At 39.7% G+C, this 26,109-nt stretch overlaps 1 protein-coding gene across 4 annotated transcripts in view; it reads left to right on the top strand.

The window, feature by feature from the left end:
• The window catches only part of BICD1 (BICD cargo adaptor 1), a 286,396-nt gene that overhangs the window by 204,416 nt on the left and 55,871 nt on the right, over window positions 1-26,109 (top strand). For all 4 annotated transcript variants that reach the window (XM_021706842.1, XM_008073743.1, XM_008073744.2 and 1 more), the window contains exon 4: window positions 8,638-9,063. In XM_021706842.1, coding sequence (XP_021562517.1) covers window positions 8,638-9,063 — 426 coding nt within the window. The remainder of the gene's footprint in view (window positions 1-8,637; window positions 9,064-26,109) is intronic.

The raw sequence follows: 26,109 nt of genomic DNA, 5'->3' as shown, positions 1-26,109 counted from the left end.
CTGATTTGGTTCTAGGGCTAAAATCAAATCAAATCCAACCTTACAAACACATTTGACAACTTTAGACTTTTTCAAACCAAAGTATTGGAAAGAAGTGTAGGAAGAAGCAGCAGCCATAAGAAATCTAGTCAACTGTCACTTCCCCAACAGGCCACCAGATAAATCTATTAAGCAAAGCTGCTTATTAGACATCCTGCAATAAGAGAAATGAAACCACCCAGACAGAGCCATCGTAATGTCTCAAAAAGGGAGATTTAAGCTGGGTATGCTACGTATGATGGCTCATACCTATAATCCCAACATTTTGGAAAGCTGAGGTGGGAGGATTACTTGAGCCCAGGAGTCCGATACCAGCCTGGGCAACATAGTGAGACCCCCATCTCTACTAAACAGACAAATAAAATTAGTCAGGTGTGTTCTCAGTGACTTGGGAGGCTGAGGCAACAGGATCACTTGAGCCCAGTAGTACGGTGAGACCCTGTTTCTAAAAAAAAGAAGAAAAAAAGGAAATTTAGAGGGGAGAGTGTTCAGTGTTTATAATTTATAGGGTTTTAGGACCTGGACTGGGTAATTTTAAGGTGGGTTTTGAATGGTGGGAAACTGATCAGGATAGACATAGTTTATGACAGAATTTATAGTTGGGAGATACTTGAAGTGTTATGGAAGCTGTTTCAGTTGAACTGTGTCTTAGCTTCCAGGAGCCAAATATTCCCCTCACGTAGCTAAATTCTTTGTCTGATCCCAGTATTGTTTAACATTGGGACCGAAAAATTTACCTGGTCTCAGAATTACTTAATATAAGGCAGGAAATTATGTTAGTTTCCTTGTTTAGTGATATGATGGTGAGAGGAGAAAAGAAATAAGAAACTTCATGTCTCTCATGGCTCACATATGGATTGAAATAATCAGTGTTTGTTATCTGAGCATTGAAACCCCCTGCTAAAATTAACACTTCAATCAATCATACTTCTATCATGAAGAATATTTCCTCCAGGGATCTATTTCTATATCAGGTAATAATATCATAAGAGACCTAGGGAATATATTCAATTCTGTTTTATTTCATTTAATCAGTATTTCAGGGGTCTCCTTCTATGAGACCCAGCACTTTTTTAAAGACAAAAGATATAGTCACTGCCTCAAAGAGCTTGTAGTCCCAGTAGGAAAGGCAAGTAATAAACCCCTAGCAATCCATGTAATGAACATTAAAGCTGTGTGTTAGGTTTGGCAGTATAGGGCCAGATTAAGATCATTTGGGTTCCTAAATCAGAAAAGATTATAGTATCTACCCCTATAGTATTTAACTTTCACGTAGTTAAAAATGAAGAGTTATTAAACTATGAAGTTGCTATAAAAAATCCTAGTAAAGTACTGAGTTTTTTCATGAATGACTACTTTGATGTTGTCTTTAAAATATCAAACACTGGCTGGGCGCAATGGCTCACACCTGTAATCCCAGAACTTTGGGAGGCCAAGGCCGGAGGATCACTTGAGCCCAGGTGTTTGAGTCCAGCTTAGGCAGCATAGTGAGACCTCATCTCTACAAAAAATCAAAATATTAACCAGGTGTAGTCCCAGCTGCTCAGGAAGCTAAGGTGGAAGGATCACCTGAGCCCCGGAGGTCAAGACTGTGGTAGCTGTAATTGTGCTACTGCTCTCCAAAGTGAGACTTCAACTCAAAAAAAAAAAAAAAATTTGAAAGTAAAAAAACACCAATTTTTAAGCACCTTCTCACTCTGTTTTCTTGGTTCATCCATTTTTGGGAACTCCAACCATATGATGCAGCCTTACAACAATGCCACAAAAAAGGGGGCTCATTTTGCCTTAGTGAGTCCACAAAGACTTCAGAGTTAGCATGAGATTCTTAACTAGGGTCTAAAAGGATGAACACGAGTTTTCCCGATGACAGCCCTTTCCCAGGCAGGGAAACATGGAACAGCTGGGTAAATAGTAGGAGCTTGTACCACTTTTGAGTGAGTGGGTGTGAGAGAAGCTGCCCAGACAGAAAAAGGTCAGGTTTTACAGAAAATCCAGGCTATTAACTGAATAAAGACTACACAATTAAAAATTCTACAATGCAAACTAAATTAATGTCTTCAGGTCTAACCTAGGAGTAAGCAAACTTTTTCTGTAAAAAGCCAGATGGCACCAGGCGCTGTGGCTCATGCCTGTAATCCCAGCACTTTAGGATGCAGAGGTGAGAAGATTGCCTGTGTCCCGGGGTTTGAGACCAGCCTGGGCAACTTGGCGAAACCTCGTCTCTACAGTAAATAAATAAACAAATAAATAAATAACAAATTAACCAGGTGTGGTGGCACATGCCTGTAGGTTCTAGCTATTTGGAAGACTGAGGCAGAAGGATCACCTGAACCCAGCAGGTCGGGGTTGCAGTGGCTGTGAGCATGCCACTGCACTCCAACTTGGGCGACAGATTAAGACTCAGGAAAAAAAAAAAAGCCAGATGGTAAATATTTTGGTTTTGCAGGCCATATGGTTTCTCTTGCAACTGTCCCACTCTGTTCTCCCCAAAGCAGCCATAGACAATATGTAAGCAAATTAGTGTAGCTGTGTTCCAATAAAACTTTATTTACAAAACTGTTGGGAGCCAGCCATGGAGGCCTGCCTGCTGACCAAGTCCAGGGGGCTGAAGACCCCAGGTTGCAAAGTGAACCTGGGCAGCTGAAACCCTTGCTTCTTCTATTTTTTGTTATTGATGCAGCTGGAAAATTCTGTACAGTCTGGAGACGAAAAACCAAACTTCACTCACTCCATTCATCCACCCATACAAAGAAACAAGAAGGGAATTTGCAAGAAAATTACCTTTACTTTGTCTAAACTCCCCCCCAAACTTCCATGTTCCTGACCTCCTAGTGTTAGACCATGCTATCGCATAATTAAACATTGTGGTTGGAAAAATTACTAAAGAACAGGATGTGCTCCTTTTGATGTTCGTAAAGGAACTCATTGGCCTTGCCAAGAAGTTATAAGTAAAAGATTTTAAACAGCATGTGTGGATAGATAATGGCTTGGTAGATTCTGTTCCTTCTGATTGGCAATGAGAGTAGCTAAGGACGTTGCTTCTTCCCAGCTATTGTGTTTTATATTATCATTTGTTTTTTAGAGGAAAATGCCAATACACAAATTATATTTATTGGAGTTTTAAAAGTAGAAACTTCTGTACACCTGAATGGCCATTTTGATGTCATGCCACTTCCTGCTACTTAGATCAAACGCACACAGGGTTAAGGATATGAGATTGAGTTGTTGTGTGCGATGTGAATTATTAGCTATAGTTAATAGGTTTAGAACTTTAGTAATTTTTGTAAGAATGAATTATAGACTTGTTTTTAAGCTTAAGGATTCATACAGGATAAAGTAGTTAGGCATGATTTATTATGGAAGTGATTGAATTAAACATTATAGAGTAAGAGAAATGATTTGCTTTGTAGAGTAGAAATTTTTATCCTATGAATTATTAGCTGGGAGCTCATGGGTTTTTGAGACTTGGTAATCACCACAGAGTAGCTAAAGGGGATGGAGTAGATAACAGTTAGATTAAATGTTTCAGATGAAGAATGAGAACTACATGCTTTAAAATCACAAGACAGTGACGCTCTTGAGAAGGCATTCGTGTGTGAAGGAATGCGCGTCGGAGTGGTTTCTTAGAGAACATCATGCTTAAATTACCTGTTCTGTTTTTTGTCTTAGATAAAGTTATTGATTGTGTCTAGTTCTAAGAATTTTTGTAAAATTCAACCAATCCTCTGGGACAGCCAGAGGATTGGTTGAAATACGAGGAAAGGTTGGCAAGGGGTGTCCTGTGTTGTCCAGGGAAAGAAAGGTCAGGAGGAAGATGACTCTACAGTATATAAGCAGGTCTGGAAGAAGCCATGGCACAGGGACACAGACTCTGCTGTCTCAAGCAATTTTCGGGCTAGCTTCCTCATAAGCACACCTAGGGTCACCCTTGCTTCTCTTTCCAGAACAGGGTAAAGGCCATTCTGATTTTCAGATTCCTTTAATCCCATGTCACTTGCAGAGCCCCAGATCATGTTGAGGGTGGTCTTCCTTCTGGATTCCTCTCTTTTTCCCAACTTCATCCTTGGTGTCCCTTGCCTCTTTGCTAATAACTAAGATTCTATAATTGGGCACCGAACCTTTCATTCCACAACCAGAGATAAAATGAAAAATGCACTTTTTTGGTTGAAGTAGCAACCCAGGTGAAGCGCAGTCGGTCAGCAAGTGTAAAGGAAAGTGGCTGGATCCTTTTAGTTTTACCAGACAGGAAAGGTTGAAGCGAGTCACAAGGCAGGAGCTGTACACTCCAGTAACCACAAGCAGCTTGTAAATGGCATTAATAAGCGTAAGGACGTAAGGAAAAAGTAGATGCAAAAGAACAAAAAAGAACAGTCACTGCTCAGTGAGAGATGATTTTTGACCTCTGGGAAGGTGGACCCAGTGTTGCCTGAATTTCTGATTTTTTTAAATTGACAAATAATGATTATACATATTCATGAGGTATATAGTGATATTTCAATACATAAAAATGTGCAATGATCAGATCAGGGTAATTAGCATATCATCTCAAACATGTGTTTTTTCTTTGTATTGGGAACATTTTAAACTTCTGCCTTTTTAAAAGAGAAGGTAGAAATTTTAAAATGTTAGCAATCAGAAGAGTTTTATAACAACTTACAGGCCAAATAAAACACATCCACAAGCTAGATGGTCTGTGGGTGCTATTGATGATCTCTGCTCTGGAAGCATTTGTCTGAATTGGTGGAAGGGACATGGGAACACATACCTTCCTGGGAGCCCACTAGTATACATGACGCAGACACAGAGACACATCAATTTGGGAAGGTGGCTGATAACCAAGGGCTGCCAAATTTTCAAATGTCTCAGGCTGGGTAAAACTCTTGGGAATTTTGAAAAGGATATTTCATTTCCATGTCATCATGGTTGTAACATGCTCTTTAAAGTGCCCAGTTAAATATTCTCCCCAAAGAACAATTTATTCCCCCATGAGGTACCCACAATCTTAAATAATATAGTTGGTCTGTAACCCAGAAATTCTTTTTTGAATATATTTAGAAGACAATTATTGGTACTATGCCATGGATATACTTGTGTTTTTTTCTTTGTTCTATTTTCTTATATTTATTCAAAGGTATATTTCTGGTGGAGCGATTAGCATGTTATAATTATTATTATAAGTAATAGGCATAGTTCTCCACAATTGACTCTTGAGTGATTCTACCACGGACATGTTGAAATTCCAATGAGCTTCATTTTTTTCCTCAGAAGTATCTTTTGCACTGTGTTTTTCATAACACATTCCATGTGCCACAGTAGGGTGAACACATTCTTTCACTGAAATTGCACTTATTCACATATGCAACTAACCTTCTTAGAAACATCTTTTTTACATGTGTCTTTACAGAGTGCATTCCATTGGAGCACCACAGTGTTCCAATGACCAGTGAGTGCTGGTTTTCCATCAATATCCATGGTTTTCTCTCTCAATGTATTTCCCAATTTTTATCTGGGCACAAGGCTGCCAAGGTAAAGACTACATTCTTCACCCTCCTTACAGATAAATGTTGTATGACTGGTACTGACCAATGGTATATGAGAAATGATGTGGACAACATTGAATGTCCTTCAGGGAAGAGATTATGCCCTTTATTTCATCCCATTGCTTGAAACATGATCAAGATGACAAACCACCTTAGATCATGCAGAAGGCAGTACAACATGAGAGAAGGAACCTGGTTCCTGGATGGCCTAATGGAGCAGAGATTCCCCACTGCCCTTGACTGTCTACCTCCATACTGTTACATGAGAGAGAAACAAACTCTATCTTGACTGGTCGCTCTCACTTAAGTCTCTGTTACATCAACTAAAACTACATCCCAAGTAAACCTATATCTTAACCTTTGCAAGACATGCTATTGCATTGAGATTATGTAAAGGGAGATGGGGAGAAAACATGGAACTATATAAAAATGAAATGGTCTATGATCTCTATTCTTCAGTTTGTAAAATAGTTTTCAAAATTTTCTTTATTTTTTATTTTTTTGAGTTGGAATCTCACTCTGTCACCCAGGCTGGAGTGCATTGGCACGCTCATGGCCACCACAGCCTCCATCTGCTGGGCTCAGGGGATCCTTCCGCTTCAGCCTTCCAAGTAACTGGAACTCTAGGCACGTGCCACCACACCCAGCTTTTATGATTTATTGTAGAGACGAGGTCTTGCCATGTTGCCCAGGCTGGTCTCGAACCTATAGGCTTTGGCAATCCTTTCGCCTCCACCTCCCAAAGTGCTGGGATTACAGACATGAGCCACCCGGCTTCAAAATTCAATTTTAAACTAATATAAGTACTAAAATAAATATAAAACTAATCACATAGTTTATATTAGCATCAAATATCAGGATGACTTGATGTCATTTTTCTAGTTTATTTTTTCATTCTCAGTAGTTATTTAGCAAATGCTTATTAAAGAGCAGAGTTCTGTGATGGACACTTAAGTGAATTAAAAAATACTTTCTCTTTCTAAGGAGATTACAGTATAATTGTGGAGATAAGATGTTTGTTAAAAGGTGGCATGTTATAAGTGCCATGGAAAAGGTCCCAAGGTAGACATGTTGGCACTCCTTGTCACCTTTGGGCTTTCATGACCAAGAGGTTGTTTGAGCAGACTTTTTTTTTTTTTTTTAGTCGGAGTCTCACTCTGTCGCCCAGACTGGAGTGCGGTGGCCGCTCCCAGCCACCACAGCCTCGACCTGCTGGGCTCCGGCGATCCTTTCGCCTCAGCCTTCCAAGTAATTGGAACTACAGGCGTGCACTACCATGCCTGGCTAATTTTTTTGATTTATTGTAGAGATGAGGTCTTGCCAAGTTGCCCAGGCGGGTCTCGAACCCGTGGGCTCAGGCAATCCGCTCACCTTGGCCTCCCAAATTGCTGGGATTATAGACTGAGCAACTGAGCCGGGCCTTGAGCAGACTCTTATTTGATTACAGTTCCAAAGAATATTACATTGCTAAGAATATAGATATTTTTGTTATTGGATAGTTTGTAACTGTTCTTCCAGATTCTGTCCATAAGCACATAAAAATTTTCTTTACTTTCTCATCTTACTCTCAAACATATTTTACTGAGATGGTGTTTTTATTATGATATATATATATATTTTTTTGGAGTTGGAGTCTCACTCTGTCACCCAGACTGGAGTGCAGTGGCCGCTCCCAGCCACCACAGCCTCGACCTGCTGGGTTCTGGCGATCCTTCCGCCTCAGCCTTCCAAGTAGCTGGAACTATAGGCATGCGCTACCACGCCCGGCTCATTTTTTGATTTATTGTAGAGATGAGGTCTCGCCAAGTTGCCCAGGCGGGTCTCAAACCCACGGGCTCAGTCAATCCACTCACCTCAGCCTCCCAAAGGCGCGAGATTACAGGCTGAGCCACCAAAGCCGGCTTATTATGATCTTTTAATACATTTATCACTGGGTCTTCAGATTTCCTCATTATTAATAATGAGATAAAATAATGATGATAAAATATTTTCTTAGATTGCAAATATTCTGATAAATTATTATCAAAAATTCTTTATTTTATTTTTATTTTGAAGATGTGGGGTACAATTCAGTGTTAGGTACACAAATGTTCATTTTGCAGGTACCCTTGTTGAAGAGGTATGCCCTGCCTCCCCTGGCAGTTTCCCTCATCTGCCAATCCCACCTGCCCTCCCCTGGCAGTTTCCCACTACTGCCAATCCCTTTCTTATAGTGTTATGATAATTGTTCAAGGACTGCTTATGAGTGAGAACATATGGTACTCCCTTCTTTGTTTCTGTGATAGATGACTCTACAGTATGATGGACTCTTAGAGTATGTTGGACTCTAAATCCATCGAAGTTGCTGCAAAGTTCATATGTTTATTCTTCTTTGTGGCTGCATCATATTCTATTGTATATATGTACCACATTTTTTTTTATCCAGTACAGCTTTGATGGGCAGCATGGTTGGCTCCATATTTTTGCTATTGTGAATAGCATGTGTGTGCAGGTATCTTTTTTGTAGAGTGGTTTGAGTTCCCCTGGATATATTCCCAATAGGGGGATTGCTGGGTCATATGGAAGGTCAGTTTCTAGTTCTTTCAGAAATCGCCACACAGTCGTCCAAAGAGGTTGCACTAGTTTGCATTCCCACCAGCAGCGGTCCTTTTTCTCTGCATAGTCACCAGCATCTGTTGTTGTTTGTTTTATTAATGATTCTTGACTTATTAGGCAAACAGTGTTCCCTTTTGACTACTGGGTCTTATAAAAGATTTTCTAAGACAGTAGACACACTTTAAATCTCTGCTAAGAATTAGATTGTATATAGTTATATATTATCATATCTACTTATATCTAAATATTTATGTCATATTATTATCATATTCAACTGTATACATTATATGTAGTTCAAAGAAACTATCCTGTGTTTCCTTAAGGGTAAACTGTGTGCTTTTTATGATCTATTTTGTAGACTTATGGTTTTTTAAAAGTGATTAGATCCACTTGAGTATTTCATGGCAGTTTTATAAGATTTAAGTTTTAGTTTTATGCGTCTTCTTTATCCTGTCTGATTCAGGTTGAATACGAAGGCTTAAAGCATGAGATTAAGCGATTTGAGGAGGAAACGGTACTACTGAACAGCCAGCTGGAAGATGCTATCCGATTAAAAGAGATCGCTGAGCACCAACTGGAAGAAGCCCTTGAGACCTTAAAAAATGAAAGGGAGCAGAAGAACAGCTTGCGGAAGGAGCTCTCACAGTACATCACCCTCAACGATAACCATATCAGCATCTCAGTAGATGGACTCAAGTTTGCCGAGGATGGGAGTGAACCAAACAATGATGACAAAATGAATGGGCATATCCATGGGCCTCTTGTGAAACTGAATGGAGACTACCGAACGCCCACCTTAAGGAAAGCAGAGTCTCTGAACCCTGTCTCTGACTTATTCAGTGAGCTGAACATTTCAGAAATACAGAAATTGAAGCAGCAGCTCATGCAGGTAAGAACTCTGTTGAGGACTGCTAGAGGGCATTTCTTGTAGATTGCATGTAGCGTATTGTGGGACTTCTCATTCTCACGTTTTAGTTCCTGATTTTCTTTTGCATATTACTTCTTCAACTAGATACTTTGAAAGCACAATATTTTAGAAAGACATGACAGAAGGGGTGTTGAAGAGAACTCTCTAATTTGCATAACTTTAAGAGACAAATTTCTTAGAACCACAAATTAGATGAGGTCTGAGAAAAGAAAGTCTTGATGCATTTCTAACAAAGACATTCGTAAGCTTCATAAACAAGTGAAATGACAGAAAATGTGTTTTCTACCAAAAGCAACTGTGCATCTATATATTATACGTTTATACACACTTCTTCCAGGTTAAAGATTACATTTCCAGGACTACCTTAAGCCTTAAAAACAAAGAACTTCCTGTATACAAATTAGCCAGGGTACCATGTGATTAAAAATACGGAATAGGTATAAATCTGAAACCAAGGAGTGTTATTCCAACATGTGCTAAGCCTTAAAGTTTTAGCATCTTCAAATCAAATGTCTAGTGAAGGGTCCCAGCCTTTAGCTTTCTCTCACTGACCAATAGCTTTCTAGTTTAGGGTCTTGCCTCCCTGCCACAGCTAGTAGAAATGTTTGAGGAACAGCAGCATCCTCATCACCTAGTGGCTTATTTCTGCTGCAATTTGTTGAACTCCACATAGATTGACTGAATCAGAAATCTGGCTTAACAGGATTGTTAGGTGATTAAATTTGAGGCTTAGTCTTCAATCTCCATCTTATCCCTCCAAGATTCTTCATATGTAGCTGATAATTAGAGCCTGTTAAGACTCTGGTAATCACTTATTTTCATAGAAAACAAATCTTCTGCCTCCACAAAAGTGATGACTAGAAAATGAATGACAGAAATAAGCCAGTGAAGTTAATTTGCTCATAGGTTTGTTGTTAATACAACATCAAGAGTTGACGTAGCCTGCACTTTACCTGCCAGTGCTTTTGACTGCTAAAAGAGAATTCATTCTCCCACTACTTGAGTCAAGATAAGAGGACATGACCACTGCAAGAAAATGGATATAGACTTTCACCTGACCACAAAGTCCAGTTTGTGTAGGTAATACTTTTCTCTGTTTTTTTGCTCCAACACTAGGTTGATAGAAATAGAAAACATATTTCTGGTCAGGCGTGGTGGCTTACACCTGTAATCCCAGCACTTTGGAAGGTGGAGGCGAGAGGATTGCCCGAGTTCAGGGGTTCGAGAACAGCCAGGGCAGCTTGGCGAGATGTCGTCTCTACAATAAAAATTAAAATTTTTCTTTTAGGCCGGGCTTGGTGGCTCAGCCTGTAATCCTGCGCTTTGGGAGGCCGAGGTGAGTGAATTGCCTGAGCCCGCAGGTTCGAGACCCACCTGGGCAACTTGGCGAGACCTCATCTCTACAGTAAATCAAAAAAATTAGATGGGCGTGGTAGCGCGCGCCTGTAGTTCCAGCTACTTGAAAGGCTGAGATGGAAAGATCACCGGAGCCCAGCAGGTCGAGGCTGCGGTGGCCACTGCACTCTAGTCTCGGCGACTGAGTGAGACTCCAACTCAAAAAATAAATAAATTAAATAAATAAATAAAAATTTTTCTTTTAAATTAGCCAGCCATGGTGGCGCACACCTGTGGTTCCAGGTACTTAGAAGGCTAAAGCAGAAGCTCAGCAGGTCAAGGCTGTATGACAGAGTGAGACTCCAACTAAAACAAACGAACACAAACAAAACAAAAACATATTTCCTTGTAAAAAAATTTACATAGCCGGGCGTGGTAGCGCACACCTGTAGTTCCAGCTACTTGGGAGGCTGAGGCAGAAGGATCTCCAGAGCCCAGGAGGTCGAGGCTGCGGTGGCCAGGAGCGGCCACTGCACTGCAGTCCGGGCGACAGAGTGAGACTCCAATTTAAAAAAAAAAAAATTAACGTTATAGATATATTCATAAGAATTTGTACCCCCAGACTGAATAGTATTAAATAGAAGTAATATCCATTTCTTTAAGTATAATATTGGTGGCTTTGGGATAAAAAGTTAGTGGGTTGAGGCTTTTTGTTTCTTCTTTTTATTTTGGTGGCAGTACGGAAAGTATTAGAAAGATAGGATTTTATGTGCAAAACAGCACAACAATTTCCAATCAGGTTATCTATTAGCCAAAAGCTCAGAGCAGTTCTCAGATTTAATTTAAATGTGATCTGAATTGGATCATGCAAAAATCTAAAAAAAAAAAAAGAGAGAGAGAGATGTTCAAGGAAAAGAGTGGTGGAGAACAAGTAAGTTCTCAGCAAGAGAGTGGCTCTCAACAAGAGTTCTCAACAGTGTCATTTGCCCTTGGAGTGAGACCTCTTTGAGACCGTCTCCCTTCTGAGCTATAGATTTCACATCTCTGGTCCCAGTTCAGGACATGCTTGTTATATTTGCTCATTTGAAGTGTTGACCAGAAATGCCCCATGTGTTTCAGCTGCTCTAAGGGTCAGCCACTAATTGACAGTAATTTTTAGAAAGACAACACTTTACTCTTCGATAAAATGAGCTATATAGTGCCTTCCTCATTAGAATGACATGAAGATCTATGACCGTGTATTTCAAGTGCTTAGAACAGGGCCTAGCGCATAGTAAATGCTCAGTAAATATACACTATTATCATTGTTTCAACGCCATAGAACATTTAATTTATAAAGCACTCACTTTATTTAGCTATTATTATTAACTGTTATTTTTGGACTATTAGGTCAAGGATAGTCATTTCAGAAGGGACTGATGTGAGCCAAAAGCTCAGAGCAGTTCTCAGATTTAATTTAAATGTGAATCAAAAGCTCAGAGCAGTTCTCAGATTTTTCCTACAATACAGAAAACTAACGGTTAAGTCTCATGGTGCGAGAAGATCTGAAAAGGGACATTCACTTAGCAAAATGTTAGGATGAGAAAAACTGCTGGATAAACCTCCCCCCTTAATATACCAGAAAGCTGTGTACCTTCAAATCTTTTGTCAGTGCTTAATTAACACTGACAGTTTTCAAAGATGTAAGGGGGCACTGGCAAGGTCTTATATCTCAAATTTTGCTCCAATTTAGTTGTGAGAACCAGGCTCAACACAGGAAGGGATTGCAACTTCCAACCTTTTAGCAACAACGCTTAACTTTTAATTTTTATTTTAGGCAGAGTAACTACCTAGCTTCTTACAGTCAGCACTTTTTGAAAAGCATTATCAGCTTTTCCTAAGAATATTTTGTACTCAACTGTTGACTACAACTCTAACAGAGTATTATCTTCTCATGACTTATTTCTTTATAATCTGATAGTTTTTCCTTAGCTATGCCTCCCCTTGGTCTTAATTTATATAAATAAACAAATTATAAAAAAATTACAGGATACACTGCCCAGAATTTATTGTAATTGACTTTGATGTTAATGAGGCTTGACATTAGTATGACAGTTCTGATAAACATTCAAATAAACCATGAAGCATATACTGTGTGTAAGTACTATTGTTCTGGAGATAGTAAAACAACTTTTAAGTATGGCTATATGAAACACTTTTGGCCAGATATGTTTTGAAATTATATTTTTAGAATATAGAAATGTAATATGCAGCATATACCATATATATATAGTGATATCCCCGATGGGGTCAGGTGCAACACCCCATGATCAAATATATAATATTTACATTTCTATAGTGAAACGCGTATTCACAGTGAGAAAAAAATAAGTACCATAAAAGGAAAAGACTCACATAATCAGGTGCAGCTTTGCTGCCTGGAAGTTCAGAACTGTCTAAATATTGCCACCAAGTGAGTTACAATAAAACTTTTCTTTGGAGCATTTTGGATTTTGAAGGGGTGGCAGTTGTAGGCATAGCAGTTGCTGTGCTGTTGGACAGGTTTCAGATCGGTACACCTCAGCTTATTGGATCAGCATACTTGGGATGGGACAGTGTGCATTTCACATTCCCTGTATCTCTTCTGATTTCTTTTGGTGTGGATCCAAAATGCCGTACCTTAGGGAAGGCTGTGTGCCTCCAAACCCAACATATGTGCTTAGCTAATGTTGACAGTTTATCAATGTAGGTGGCACAGGCAGGAATAACACCCTGAGGCCGGCAATATGCAGCATTTCAGATTTTCTTTCTTTCAATCAAGAACTCTTTTGGTAGAATCAGTTCAAGATATCTATTGTGCAACATGGTGACTATAGTTAATAACAATGTATCATACTCTTACAGATGACTAAGAGTAGATTTTAAGTGTTCTCACTGCAAACACAGTAAGTACATGAGCTGGTGCATATGTTATAATTAGCTCAATTTCTACAATGCGTATACGTATTTCAGAACATGTTGTACATGACAAATATATGTAATTATTTGTCAATTAAAATAAATTAATTCAACTATTTTTAAAAAGAATTCCGTTGAAAACAGCATATCTAGGTCATACCCTATTGGTCTTTTCTTATCTAACAAGCCTCCATTTATACATTATGTTTTCCCATCCTCTGGTTTTTCCTTAACTTGGGTTCAGGGGGCGAAAATTACGCTTCTGCCGTGCTTATGAAGAACACAGGGTGAGTTGCTTTACTTTCCTGAGGCTCTTTCATATAAGGGAAGGTAGTAAATTAGCCTCACCACCAGTGTCTACCACTGGAAATATGGGGAAAAAAAATCAGATCCTGAAAAAGGTTAATGAACCTTTCTGTAATCTCCTCCCCACATCCTTGTTCTCCCCAGGTGTTTGAAAACTCCCCAACCACAAGTTCCCTGTCTAATTGTACGCTTGCTTAACTGAAACCAGATGTTACGCCAAGAAACTGTTCTTGTGTGAAACTGTTCTTTGCACAATCCCACTGCCACACCCTCATATTTTGTTCCCTTTTGTTTTTTTAGTTCTTTGTTCTTCCACCTCATGCTATGTAGCCCACCTGCGATTTTCGCCTTTAGAAACCCCTCGCAGCCCGCGGGTTCGAGTCCCGCCTGGGCAACTTGGCAAGACCTCATCTCTACAATAAATCAAAAAATGAGCCGGGCGTGGTAGCGCGCGCCTGTAGTTCCAGCTACTTGGAAGGCTGAGGCGGAAGGATCGCCGGAGCCCAGTGGGTCGAGGTTGCGGTGGCCGGCAGCGGCCACTGCACTCCAGTCTGGGTGACAGAGTGAGACTCCAACTCAAAAAAAAAAAAAACCCCTCGCTTGCTCTGAGATATAATACTGCCATCTGCTGGGAAGTGGTAATTTCAAGATATAATACTGCCATCTGCTGGGAAATAGTAATAATAAATATAAAAATTTATAACTACTACAATTTAAATAGTACTGTCCAGGCACAGTGGCTCACACCTGTAATCCCAGCACTTTTGGGAGGCAGAGGCAGGAGAATCACTTGAACCCAGGAGTTTGGGAGTATCCTGGAAAGCATAGCAAAACCACGTCTCTACAAAAAAAAATAAAAAAATTTGCCGGGCGTGGTGGTGCATGCCTGTAGTTTGAGCTACTTGGAAGCTGATGGAGGAGGATCACTTGACTCCAAGAGTTAGAGGCTGATATGAGCTGTGATCGTGCCACTGTATTCCAGCCTGGGTGACAGAATGAGACCCTGACTCAAAATAAATGAATGAATGAATAAATAAATAGTACTTCCTAGAGTTGTACTGCATACAACCTGTAGACTTTTGCATTGAAGCCATGGTGAAGACCAAATGGGATGGTGAATATGAAACTATGTGTAAATCATAAAATTGTGTAGGCCGGGCTCAGTGGCTCACCCTGTAATCTCAGCACTTTGGGAGGCCGAAACAAGAGGATTGCCTGAGCCCGCGGGTTCGAGACCCACCTGGGCAATCTGGCGAGACCTCGTCTCTACAACAAGTCAAAAACTAGCTGGGTGTGGTAGTGCGCACCTGTAGTTCTGGCTACTTGGAAGGATTGCAGGAGTCCAGCGGTGGCCAGGAGCGTGCCACTGCCCTCCAGCCTGGGTGACAGAGTGAGACTCCAACTCAAAAAAAAAAAAAAGTGTGAGTTATTATTATTGTTCTAGAAACTGCCTTCACTTTTTGAGATGGCAAGAAGGTCTTCACTATTGCTTTATAGGAACAGTCAATACATAAATTATAGAAAGCATGGGAAAAGACAAGAGATAGTAAGCCTGTGTCTAAATCAGGGAGAACGTTTTTCCCTAAAGCAAATTGAAGAGAATATTTTTACTAAACTATATGTCTTCCTAGGTTAAGGAATAAATTACAGAAATATTTTAGACTTAGCTAGTATGCTAACTTTCACATAATATGGAAGCACATACACAAAAGATACAGTAAGAAAACATTTTCTTAACCTAAAGACCCCTATAAACTTGACAGTAGTCCTCGATGGTGAACAGCTCAATTAGTGTCATTCTTTATTCACTAAGATAAATTGTTCAGGATATTTATTGGATAAATTATTTTGGCTTTTCAGTGCCCTTGTGGCCTCGTTATGTCAAATAGATTATAATTGACATTTTCCAGTGACAGTCAAGTACCTTAATTAGTTTATTAGAATGAAAATAAGTAGATGCCGTCTGGAAAAATGAACTAAATTACTTAATCTGTTTAAAAGAGTCCTCTGCTTATGTCGAAATTTCTGCCTTTGATAAATAGCTTCTAACTTTACTTCTGCATAGAGTCAAACTAAGCAGGAGAAAACTGTTTGGAGTTTTCTTTCCAGTATCACACTGGATATATAATTTCACATGTAGTGTGAGAAAGCAGTAATGCTTTTGTAAAACTGAAATTAATATGTTTTATCATATCCTTGTGGATGTGAAAGAAATACATTCATATTATGCTTAGATCCATGCACCTAAAGACAGTTTGGGCTAGGCACCATGGCTCATACTTGTAATCCTAGAATTTTGGGAGGATTACTTGAGCCCATGCATTCAAGACCAGCCTAAGCAACAAAGATCCTGTCTCAACCAAAATAAATTAATAAGTAAAGTAGCCAGGTGTGGAGGGGTGTTCCTATAGTTCTGGCTACTCAGGAGACTGAGGAGAGAGAATCAATGAGCCCAGGAGTTCAGTAAGCCGTGATCACACCACTGCACTCCAGCTTGAGCAACAGAGCGAGACCTTGTCTCAAAAAAAAAGACAACTTTGATTTTTTTCTGTCATTGATGGCAAGAGGTGATTAGTAATTTTTTATCTGTCTTATAAGACTTGAAAGCAATTTCTATATATTTGCTTAATTGGTTGGCACTTATAACAACTGCTTGGATAGATAGTATTATTATTCCTATATTATAGATAGGGAAAATGAGGCACAGCTAGGTTATATCATTTGCACAAAGGTAAAAAATCTAGTAAGTAGAGTTGTTTTACAGAGAGAGAGCATCAAATAAGTCAAATATTTCTGGTTAAAGACTCAGGATATTTATGGAGGACATTAATTAAAACAAGATTGGTCAGTTCTTGGTTTCTAAAACTTAAAATGACAAGTACAATTATTTTCTAATACAAAGTTGACAACTTAATTAGCTAAACTATTATGGACTTATAGTTACCTTTATGTACTTTATAGAAAAACACATTTCTCAGAAGACTGCTGGGCATGGTGGCTCACACCTGTAATCCTAGCACATTGGGAGGCAGAGGCTAGAGGATTGCCTGAGGCCAGGGGTTCAAAATCAGCTTGGAGCCAGGCTTGGTGGCTCAGCCTGTAATCTAGCGCTTTGAGAGGCCGAGGTGAGTGGAATGCCTGAGCCCGTGGGTTCGAGACCCACCTAGGCAACTTGGCAAGACATCATCTCTACAATAAATCAAAAAATTAGCCAGGCATGGTAGCGCACGCCTGTAGTTCCAGCTACTGGGAAGGCTGAGGTGGAAGGATCTCCGGAGCCCAGCAGGTCAAGGCTGCAGTGACCGGGAGCGTCCATGGCACTCAGTCTGGGTGACAGAGTGAGACTCTGACTCAAACAAAACAAAGCAAAACAAAACAAACAACAACAACAAAAAAAAAACAAAATCAGCTTCAGCTACAGAGCGAGACCTCCTCTCTATAATAAATTAGTAAACAAATTAATCAGTCATGGTGGTGTGCACCTGTAATTCCAGCTACTTGGAAGGTGAGACGGAATAATCTCCCGAGCGACAGAGTGAAACTTAAACTCAAAAAAAAAGCCTTAGTTTTCCTACTATCTACCAGTAAACATAAAAAGAGCATCACACCCGGGGAAGAGTCCAAGTAATTTATCCTAGAACAGTTTTATGGAGATAAAATCCACATACCATACAGCCCACTAATTTAAAAAGGAGCTTTTAAAGCCGGGCTTGGTGGCTCAGCCTGTAATCCCACGCCTTTGGGAGGCTGAGGTGAGTGAATTGCCTGAGCCCGCGGGTTTGAGACCCGCCAGGGCAGCGAGACCTCATCTCTACAATAAATCAAAAAATCAGCCGGGCATGGTAGCACATGCCTGTAATTCCGGCTACTCGGAAGGCTGAGGCGGAAGGATCACCGGAGCCCAGCAGGTCGAGGCTGCGGTGGCTGGGAGCGGCTACTGCACTCCAGTCTGGGCGACAGAGTGAGACTCCAACTCAAAAAAAAAGTAGCATTTAGTATATTCACAGGTTTGAATAACCATCACCAGAGCCAATTTTACATTTCTATCACCCCAAAAGAAAACCCCACATACCCATTAGCAGCTACTCCCCATTTTCCAGGAACTTTCCAGCTCTAGGCAACCACTAATCTACTCTCTGTCTCTGTTGATTTCATGTTAATGGGTATTTCATGTTAATGGAATCATAGAGTATCTTTTGTGATTACTTTCTTTCATTTAGTGTAACATGTTCAAAGTTCATTCATGTTGTTATGTGTTGGCACTTCATCCTTTTTATTGCCAGAGAACACTCCATGTGGATATACCACATTTTCTTCAAGCGTTTATCATTTGGTGGACATTTAAGTTGTTTTCTTTTTTTTTTTGAGTTGGAGTCTCACTCTGTCGCCCAGACTGGAGTGCAGTGGCCGCTCCCAGCCACCGCAGCCTCGACCTGCTGGGCTCCGGCGATCCTTCCGCCTCAGCCTTCCAAGTAGTTGGAACTACAGGCGCGCTCTACCACACCCGGCTTATTTTTTTGATTTATTGTAGAGATGAGATCTCGCCAAGTTGCCCAGGCAGGTCTCGAACCCGCGGGCTCAGGCATTCCACTCACCTCAGCCTCCCACGGCACGGGATTACAGGCTGAGCCACCGAGCCCGGCTTGCTTGTTTGTTTTTAGAGATGAGGTGTTGCTAATTGCCCAGGCTGATGTGCGGTGGCTATTCACAGGCATGATTGTATCACACTATGGCCTCAAACTCCTGGGCTCACACAATCCTGGGACTACAGACATATACCATCACACCCAGATAAAAGTTTTTACTCTTGATGTGTCTAGTTTATTTGTTGCTTGTACTTATGATATCATACAGAAACCTTTGCCTAATCTAAGGTCATGAAGATTTATGAATAGATTTTCTTCTAAAGGTTTCATAGTTTAGCTCTTATATCTAGATCTTTCATCCATTTTGACTTAATTTTTATAAATGACATGAAGTAAGAGTTCAACAGTAATATCTTGCATGCTGGTCTCCAGTTGTCCAAGCATCATTTGTTGAAAAGACTCCTTTTCTTTCCCCCGCTGAATAGTCTTGACACCCTTGTCAAAAGTCAATTGACTATAGATATATGGTTTTATTTCTAAACTTTTAATTCTATTCCATTGGTCTATAAGTCTATTCTTTTTTCTTTTTTTTTTTTTTTTTGAGTTAGAGTCTCACTCTGTCACCCAGACTGGAGTGCAGTGGCCGGTCCCGGCCACCGCAGCCTCGACCTGCTGGGCTCCGGTGATCCTTCCGCCTCAGTCTTCCAAGTAGCTGAAACTACAGGCGCGCGCAATCACACCCGGCTGGTTTTTGATTTATTGTAGAGATGAGGTCTCGCCAAGTTGCCCAGGCGGGTCTTGAACCCGCGGGCTCAGGCAATCCACTCACCTCAGCCTCCCAAAGGCGCAGGATTACAGGTTGAGCCACCAAGCCCGGCTATAAGTCTATTCTTATACCAGTACCACATTATCTTGATTTTTGCAGTAATTTTAAGAAATAGAAAAGTTTGCTTGCTCTTTTTCAAGAACTTTTTTCAAGATTGTTTTGACTATTCTAGGTCCTTTGCATTTCCATATAAATTTCATGCTCAGCTTGTCAATGTCTGCAATAAAGCCAGCTGAGATTTTGGTAGGGTTTGCACTGAACATATAGATCAATTTGGGGAGTATTGTCATCTTAACATTAAGTCTTTTGATCAAAGAATAAAGGATGTTTATCCTTTTATTTAGATTTTCTTCAAGTTTTTCCAACAGTGCTCTAGAGTCTTCAGAGTACAAGAGGTCCTCAACTTATGATTTGACTTAACAATTTTTCAACTTTACCATGGTGCAAAAGCAATATGCAATAAGCAGAAACCATACTTTGAGGACCTATATAACCATTCTGTTTTTCAATTTCAGTACAGTATCCAATGAATTACATGAGATATCCAATAACTTTATTATAAAATGGGCTTTGAGAGCTGGGCTCAGTGACTCAGCCTGTAATCCCAGCACTTTGGGAGGCCGAGGCTAGTGGATTGCCTGAGCCTGAGGGTTCGAGACCCACCTGGGCAACTTGGCGAGATCTTGTCTCTACAATACATCAGAAATTAGCCAGGTAGCGTGTGCCTGTAGTTCTAGCTACTTGGAAGGTTGAGGCGAAAGGATTGCCGGAGCCCAGCAGGTTGAAGCTGCGGTGGCCGGGAGCGTGCCACAGCACTCCAGTCAGGGGGACAGAGTGAGACTCCAACTCTAAAATAAATAAATAAATAAAATAAAATAATATGGGCTTTGAGTTAGATGATTTTGCCCAACTGTAGGCTAATGTAAGTGTTCTGAAAACATTTAAGGTAGGCTAAGCTAAGCTATGATGTTTGATACATTAGGTATATTAAATGCATTTTCAATTTACAATATTTTCATCTTACAATGGGTACATCAGAATGCAAATCCATCATAAGTTGGAGAGCATCTGTATTCATTTTGTACTTCTGTTAAATTTATTTCTAAGTATTTTATTTTTTCATAGTGCTATAAAAGCAATGGTTTCATTTTTATTGTTCCTTACTGTTGTACAGAAATACAATTTGTGTTCATACATTGATTTCATAACCTATAACCTTACTGTAGATGTTTATTAGTTCTAATAGTTTTCTTAGTGGATTCCTTAAGAATTTCTATATACAGAATCATGTCATCTGCAAATAAAGATAATTTTACTTTTTTCTCTCCAATCTGAATGCTGTTTATTTCATTTTCTTGAGGATTTTAGAACCATATTCATAAGAGATATTGGTCTGTAGTTTTCTTGTAATATTTTTGTCTGGTTTTGGTATCTGAGAAATACTGACCTCATACTGTGTTGGGAAGGGTCCTTTTCCCTCTGTTTGAGTGTTTGTCCAGCTGACTGACTTTTGTATTTGTGAGTATGCATGAGAGAGTTTTCTTTTCACCACACTCTCTAAAGTATATGTTTATCTTTTACAACTGATGGATTCTTTCACCTATAGTTTCTTTGCTCTATTTTTTTTTTGAGTTGGAGTCTTACTCGGTCACCCAGACTGGAGTGCAGTGGCCGCTCCCGACCACCACAGCCTCGCCTGCTGGGCTCCGGCGATCCTTCTGCCTCAGCCTTCCGAGTAGCTGGAATTACAGGCATGTGCTACCATGCCCGGCTGACTTTTTTTGATTTATTGTAGAGATGAGGTCTCACCAAGTTGCCCAGGCAGGTCTCGAACCTGCAGGCTCAGGCAATCCACTCACCTCAGCCTCCAAAAGGCACGGGATTACAGGCTGAGCCACCGAGCCCGGCTTCTTTGCTCTATCTTGATCTTTTTTGACATAATTCTCTTTTGTCAGGGCACAAATATGCATTTCCAGAGTTACTTCACTTCAAACAGGAAAGAACAAATTATTTATTTATGCGATTTTGATATTACATATACCATTTCAAGAATCACACCAATATTTAAGTGTCAAATTGAGAGTCAAATGAATAAAGGCTTTATGAAAATTCTTCAAAAATCTAAAAATAGAATTACTATATGATCCAACAAACTCATTTCTTGGTATGTATTCAAAAGAATTGAAATTAGTATGTCAAAGAGTTATCTACACTACTGTGTTCATTGCAGCAGTATTCACAGTAGTCAAGATATGGAATCAACCTAAATATCCATCATACAGATAAATGGATAAAGAAAACATGACATATATCCACAGTGGAATACTTACTATTCAGCCATGAGGAGGAAATCCTGTCATTCACAATGACGTGAATGAACTTAGAGCATATTATGTTATGCAGTGGTCCCCAACCTTTTTGGCATTAAGGACTGATTTTGTGGAAGACAGTTTTTCCACTGACCAGGTTGGAGATGGTTTCAGGATGACTCAAGTGTATTACATTTATTGTGTACTTTATTATTATTATTACACTATAATATATAATGAAATACTTGTACAACTCATCATAATGCAGAATCAGCCAGACTCGGTGGCTCAGCCTGTAATCCTGCGCCATTGGGAGGCTGAGGTGAGTGGATTGCCTGAGCCAGCGGGTTCGAGACCCGCCTGGGCAGTGAGACCTCATCTCTACAATAAATAAAAAAATCAGCCGGGTATGGTAGCACATGCCTGTAATTCCGGCTACTCAGAAGGCTGAGGCGGAAGGATCGCTGGAGCCCAGCAGGCGAGGCTGCGGTGGCCGGGAGCGGCCACTGCACTCCAGTTTAGGCGACCGAGTGAGACTCCAACTCAAAAAAAAAAAAACAAAAAAAAACCATAATGCAGAATCAGTGGGAGCTCTGAGTTTGTTTTCCCCTAACTAGATGGTGGGGGTGATGGGAGACAGTGACAATCAAAATGTGTTGCTTAAGTCCAGTCTACTCCGCAGTCTTGTTTTGGTTGCAGAAAACTCTTCTTCCCAAAGACAGGATGTTGGAAATGGAAGCAAGTTTTTCAGTGCTAATCTGACAGAAGGTGGAGCTCAGGCGGTAATGCGAACCATGGGGAGTGACTACAAATACAAATGAAGCTTCACTTGCTCACTGCTGCTCACCTCCTTCTTTGCAGCCCGGTTCCTAACAGGCCACAGACCACTACCCTCTATGGCCCAGGGTTTGGGGATCTCTGTTGTTAAGTGACATAAACAAGACACAGAATGTCAAATACCACATGATTTTGCTTATATGTGGAATCTGCAAAATCAGAAGTAGAGAGCAGAATGGTGGTTATCAGAGGATGGGAAGAGGGGGATAAGGGGAGAGGGTAGTCAAAGGGCACAGAGTTTCAGTTAGACAGGAGGAATAAGCTCTATTAATCTATTGTACTGCCTGTTGACTATAGTTAATGATACGAGGGGAACCCCCCAAAAGCCTGAATTATCTTTTGGAAGGTGGGCTCCTTGTAGTACAGGCTTCCCCCACTAGATAAGTATTCAAAGAACCCATCAGCATCACTGTACCAGCTAGCATTGTTGTGAGAAGCTGCGTTTGTCTTCAGTGAATTTTTTGGGAGATTCAATTTGTTTGCTCATTTCATGATGGGGGATTTATGAGTGCACCTACCCACACCACACTGAGTGTTCAGCAGTTTTAAACTAAAAACAGCATGGCCCCCATGTCCCATCCTCTCTATTCACCTGATCTCACCTCTAGCAACTTTTTTTGTTTCCCCAATGAAAAAAGTCCTCAAGCTGGGCTCTAGGGCTCAGCCTGTAATCCCACGCCTTTGGGAGGCTGAGGTGAGTGGATTGCCTGAGCCTGCGGGTTCAAGACCTGCCTGGGCAGCGAGACCTCATCTCTACAATAAATCAAAAATTAGCCGGGCGTGGTAGCGCGTGCCTGTAGTTCCAGCTACTTGGAAGGCTGAGGCGGAAGGATCGCCAGAGCCCAGCAGGTCAAGGCTGTGGTGGCTGTGAGTATGCCGCTGTAACTCCAGCCTGGGCAACAGAGTGAGACTCCAGCTCAAAAAAAAAAAAAAAGAAAAAAATCCTCAAAGGGAAACATTTGCCAATGTGGAAGAGGTGAAACCAAAAACAGCAGAAGCTCTAAAAGGCATCAAAATTGATGAGTTCAAAAACTGTTTTGAGCAGTGGAAAAAGGTATATTACATCAAATGGAGAGTACTTTGAAGGTGACTGAAGTTTAAAAATGTAAGAATAAACACAATTTTTTGTAAATAAATTCCAGTTTGGGAGGAGGTCCCCCCTCCTATATTATTATATCTATAACATTATATATAGTGTATCACATATTATATATAATATGTTTCAAAAATGCTAAAAAAGTAGATTTTAAGTGTCTCACTACAAAGAAAGGATAGTATGTAAAGTGATGAATATGTTAATTAACCTGACTTAATCACTGTACAATGTATACATGTGTTATAACATGATATTGTACCCCATAAACATACAATTATTACTTATCAATTTAAAAATAGCAGCTTTACTCAGCTATAATTTACATACAATAAAATTTATTTTTTAAGTGTTAAGAAAAGTCCTTATGGAAGTTGATAGCTTATAAAACACCCTTGATTCCTTTTCTTGTAGAAGTCCTAATATGAATATGCAAATTCTGATGATCTTTTCTTTTGTTCCTTCACAAAAGAACCCATCAGTCCCCACTACATGTAAATATGTTTATTCAAAAGGTAAGTACTCAATGAAACTAAAAATAATTTCTATGGGCTATAGTAACAACAACAATAATAGTTAATTTATGTTGTTTACTGACACTAGACTAGGCAGTTTACAAATACTGCATTCAAATTTTCTGGCAAAACAACCAGCCCTACTGTGAAAAAATAAACTCCCTAGTTCTAGACAGAAGATGAAGAATGTAGGAAGAGAAATAAGGCAACTTTTCATAGTCACAATATAAGATTATAATTAACCAGGCTCGGTGGCTCAGCCTGTAATCCCGTGCCTTGGGAGGCTGAGGTGAGTGGATTGCCTGAGCCCGCCGGTTCGAGACCCGCCTGGGCAACTTGGTGAGACCTCATCTCTACAATAAATCAAAAAGTAGCTGGGTGTGGTAGCGCGTGCCTGTAGTTCCAGCTACTTGGAAGGCTGAGGCGGAAGGATCGCGGAGCCCAGCAGCTCGAGGCTGCGGTGGCCGGGAGTGGCCACTGCACTCCAGTCTGGGTGACAGAGTGAGACTCCAACTCAAAAAAAAAAAAAAACAAGATTATAATTAACTAATAAAGTCTCTCTTAAGTTCTTGGATCAGTTCTTTACAATTGGAAGTTAAAATAGTAACACTTAAAATATATAGAATTTTAAGCTTTAAAGTACTTTGCATTTATTCATTCAAAGCACTGATTCTAAAATAGTTTAAGTACCTCCTCTTGAAAATTCAAATGGAATTTAAGGTACTCTAAGCCGTAATAACTGAGTGAAAATATAATACTGGAATTTTACAAAATTAACTGTATTTTAGTAATCTTTTTTGCCAGACCAAACTTAATTGTTTGGGAGCTATATATATAAAATATAAAATTATTTACTATATTTAAAATTTGGATACAATTTCCTATTCAACTGATTTCACCAGAATGTATTCCACTGTATGGAGTGTATGTGTATGAAGGATACACACATAAAAGAGATGGTGTTCTATTTGATGTTTTCTGGAGAAGCTATTATGAAGAAACTGAAGACTTATTTTTTTAGGCTTAGAAAATGTTTATGTTAAATCTGATCTGGCAGAATCGAGGTGGAATACTGTTCTACAGGCATGGCCTCATTCATCCTAACATTTTTTGCTCCTAAAACAAGCTTGAGGCACATTCAGTACTTTTTATTTGAATTCAATTTTTGGATTATCCAAAGACTTTTCTTATTGGAGGGCTTTTTGAAAACAGCTTTATCTGTAATCATATACACTAATCGAATAATGTTTACACATTTCAGAGCAAATTTACTTAATTTTCAAGGGAACGAGGAAAACAAAAAGACTTCTGAAATAATCTGTTTTAATTGAGATTGTATATGATGCCAGTAACGGAATATTTTCCATCTCCTTTATGAAAAATTCAAATGATTTGGCTATTCCTCAGATACCACATTACATAATTACCTGGGGTTTTCACTGAAAATCACTGCCCAGTAGTCTAAGTAAGTAAATGCATCTTCAGCTATAGAGATACAATCTGTATAGCTAATGAAAACCAGATAAGAAGATTTTTATTGAAATATACCTTGACTCTAAAATGAAACAATTGCTTTTACACACTACATTACAAATTTGTGAAAATATACGTTTGCCATGTAAAAACATTTTGGTCACGGGATTTGGACCACAGTTAATCAATTGTTAATAATAGCCAATAATATACCTTCAGTATTAAGTTTGCTATCTCACTTAATCACCAAAAATGTCCCTACGAGACAGGATTATTGTCCCTTTATAGATTCCTGGACTGAAATTTGCACAGAGTCACGTAGCTAAAAATGTTAGTTCCACGATTTAACGCCAGCGTTCCCTGATGCCACAGTCCAGGTTTTTTTTGTTTTGTTTTGTTTTTTACCTGCAATCCTATTCTCTGGGAATATTTTGTTTTCTGTGGCCATGACATGTAACCTGTGGATTGTGTTCCTGTCAGAGATACAGACAAGCACTATGTTATAAAATCAAAGCTACAACTTAAAAGCATCTAAAAAAGTAGTTTGAAATAATAATACTATATTTTTAAGCTCTATCATATGTGGCGGTACTATATTGGCAGTTCTTGGTTTACATGGTAGTGTGGGACAGTAAAACTGTAGTGTAAGCTGGAATCATGTGAAACAAACTTAATAACTAATAGGGAAAATTACAGTTGTTTTGTGATTTTAAAATTTCTTCCTGAGCCCGCCAGTTCGAGACCCGCCTGGGCAACTTGGCAAGACCTCATCTCTACAATAAATCAAAAA

Source organism: Carlito syrichta, unplaced genomic scaffold (assembly GCF_000164805.1).
Source record: "Carlito syrichta isolate Samal-C Ts95f unplaced genomic scaffold, Tarsius_syrichta-2.0.1 Scaffold316039, whole genome shotgun sequence".
NCBI classification, from domain to species: Eukaryota; Metazoa; Chordata; class Mammalia; order Primates; family Tarsiidae; genus Carlito; species Carlito syrichta.
This window is presented reverse-complemented; position numbering and strand designations above follow the sequence as displayed.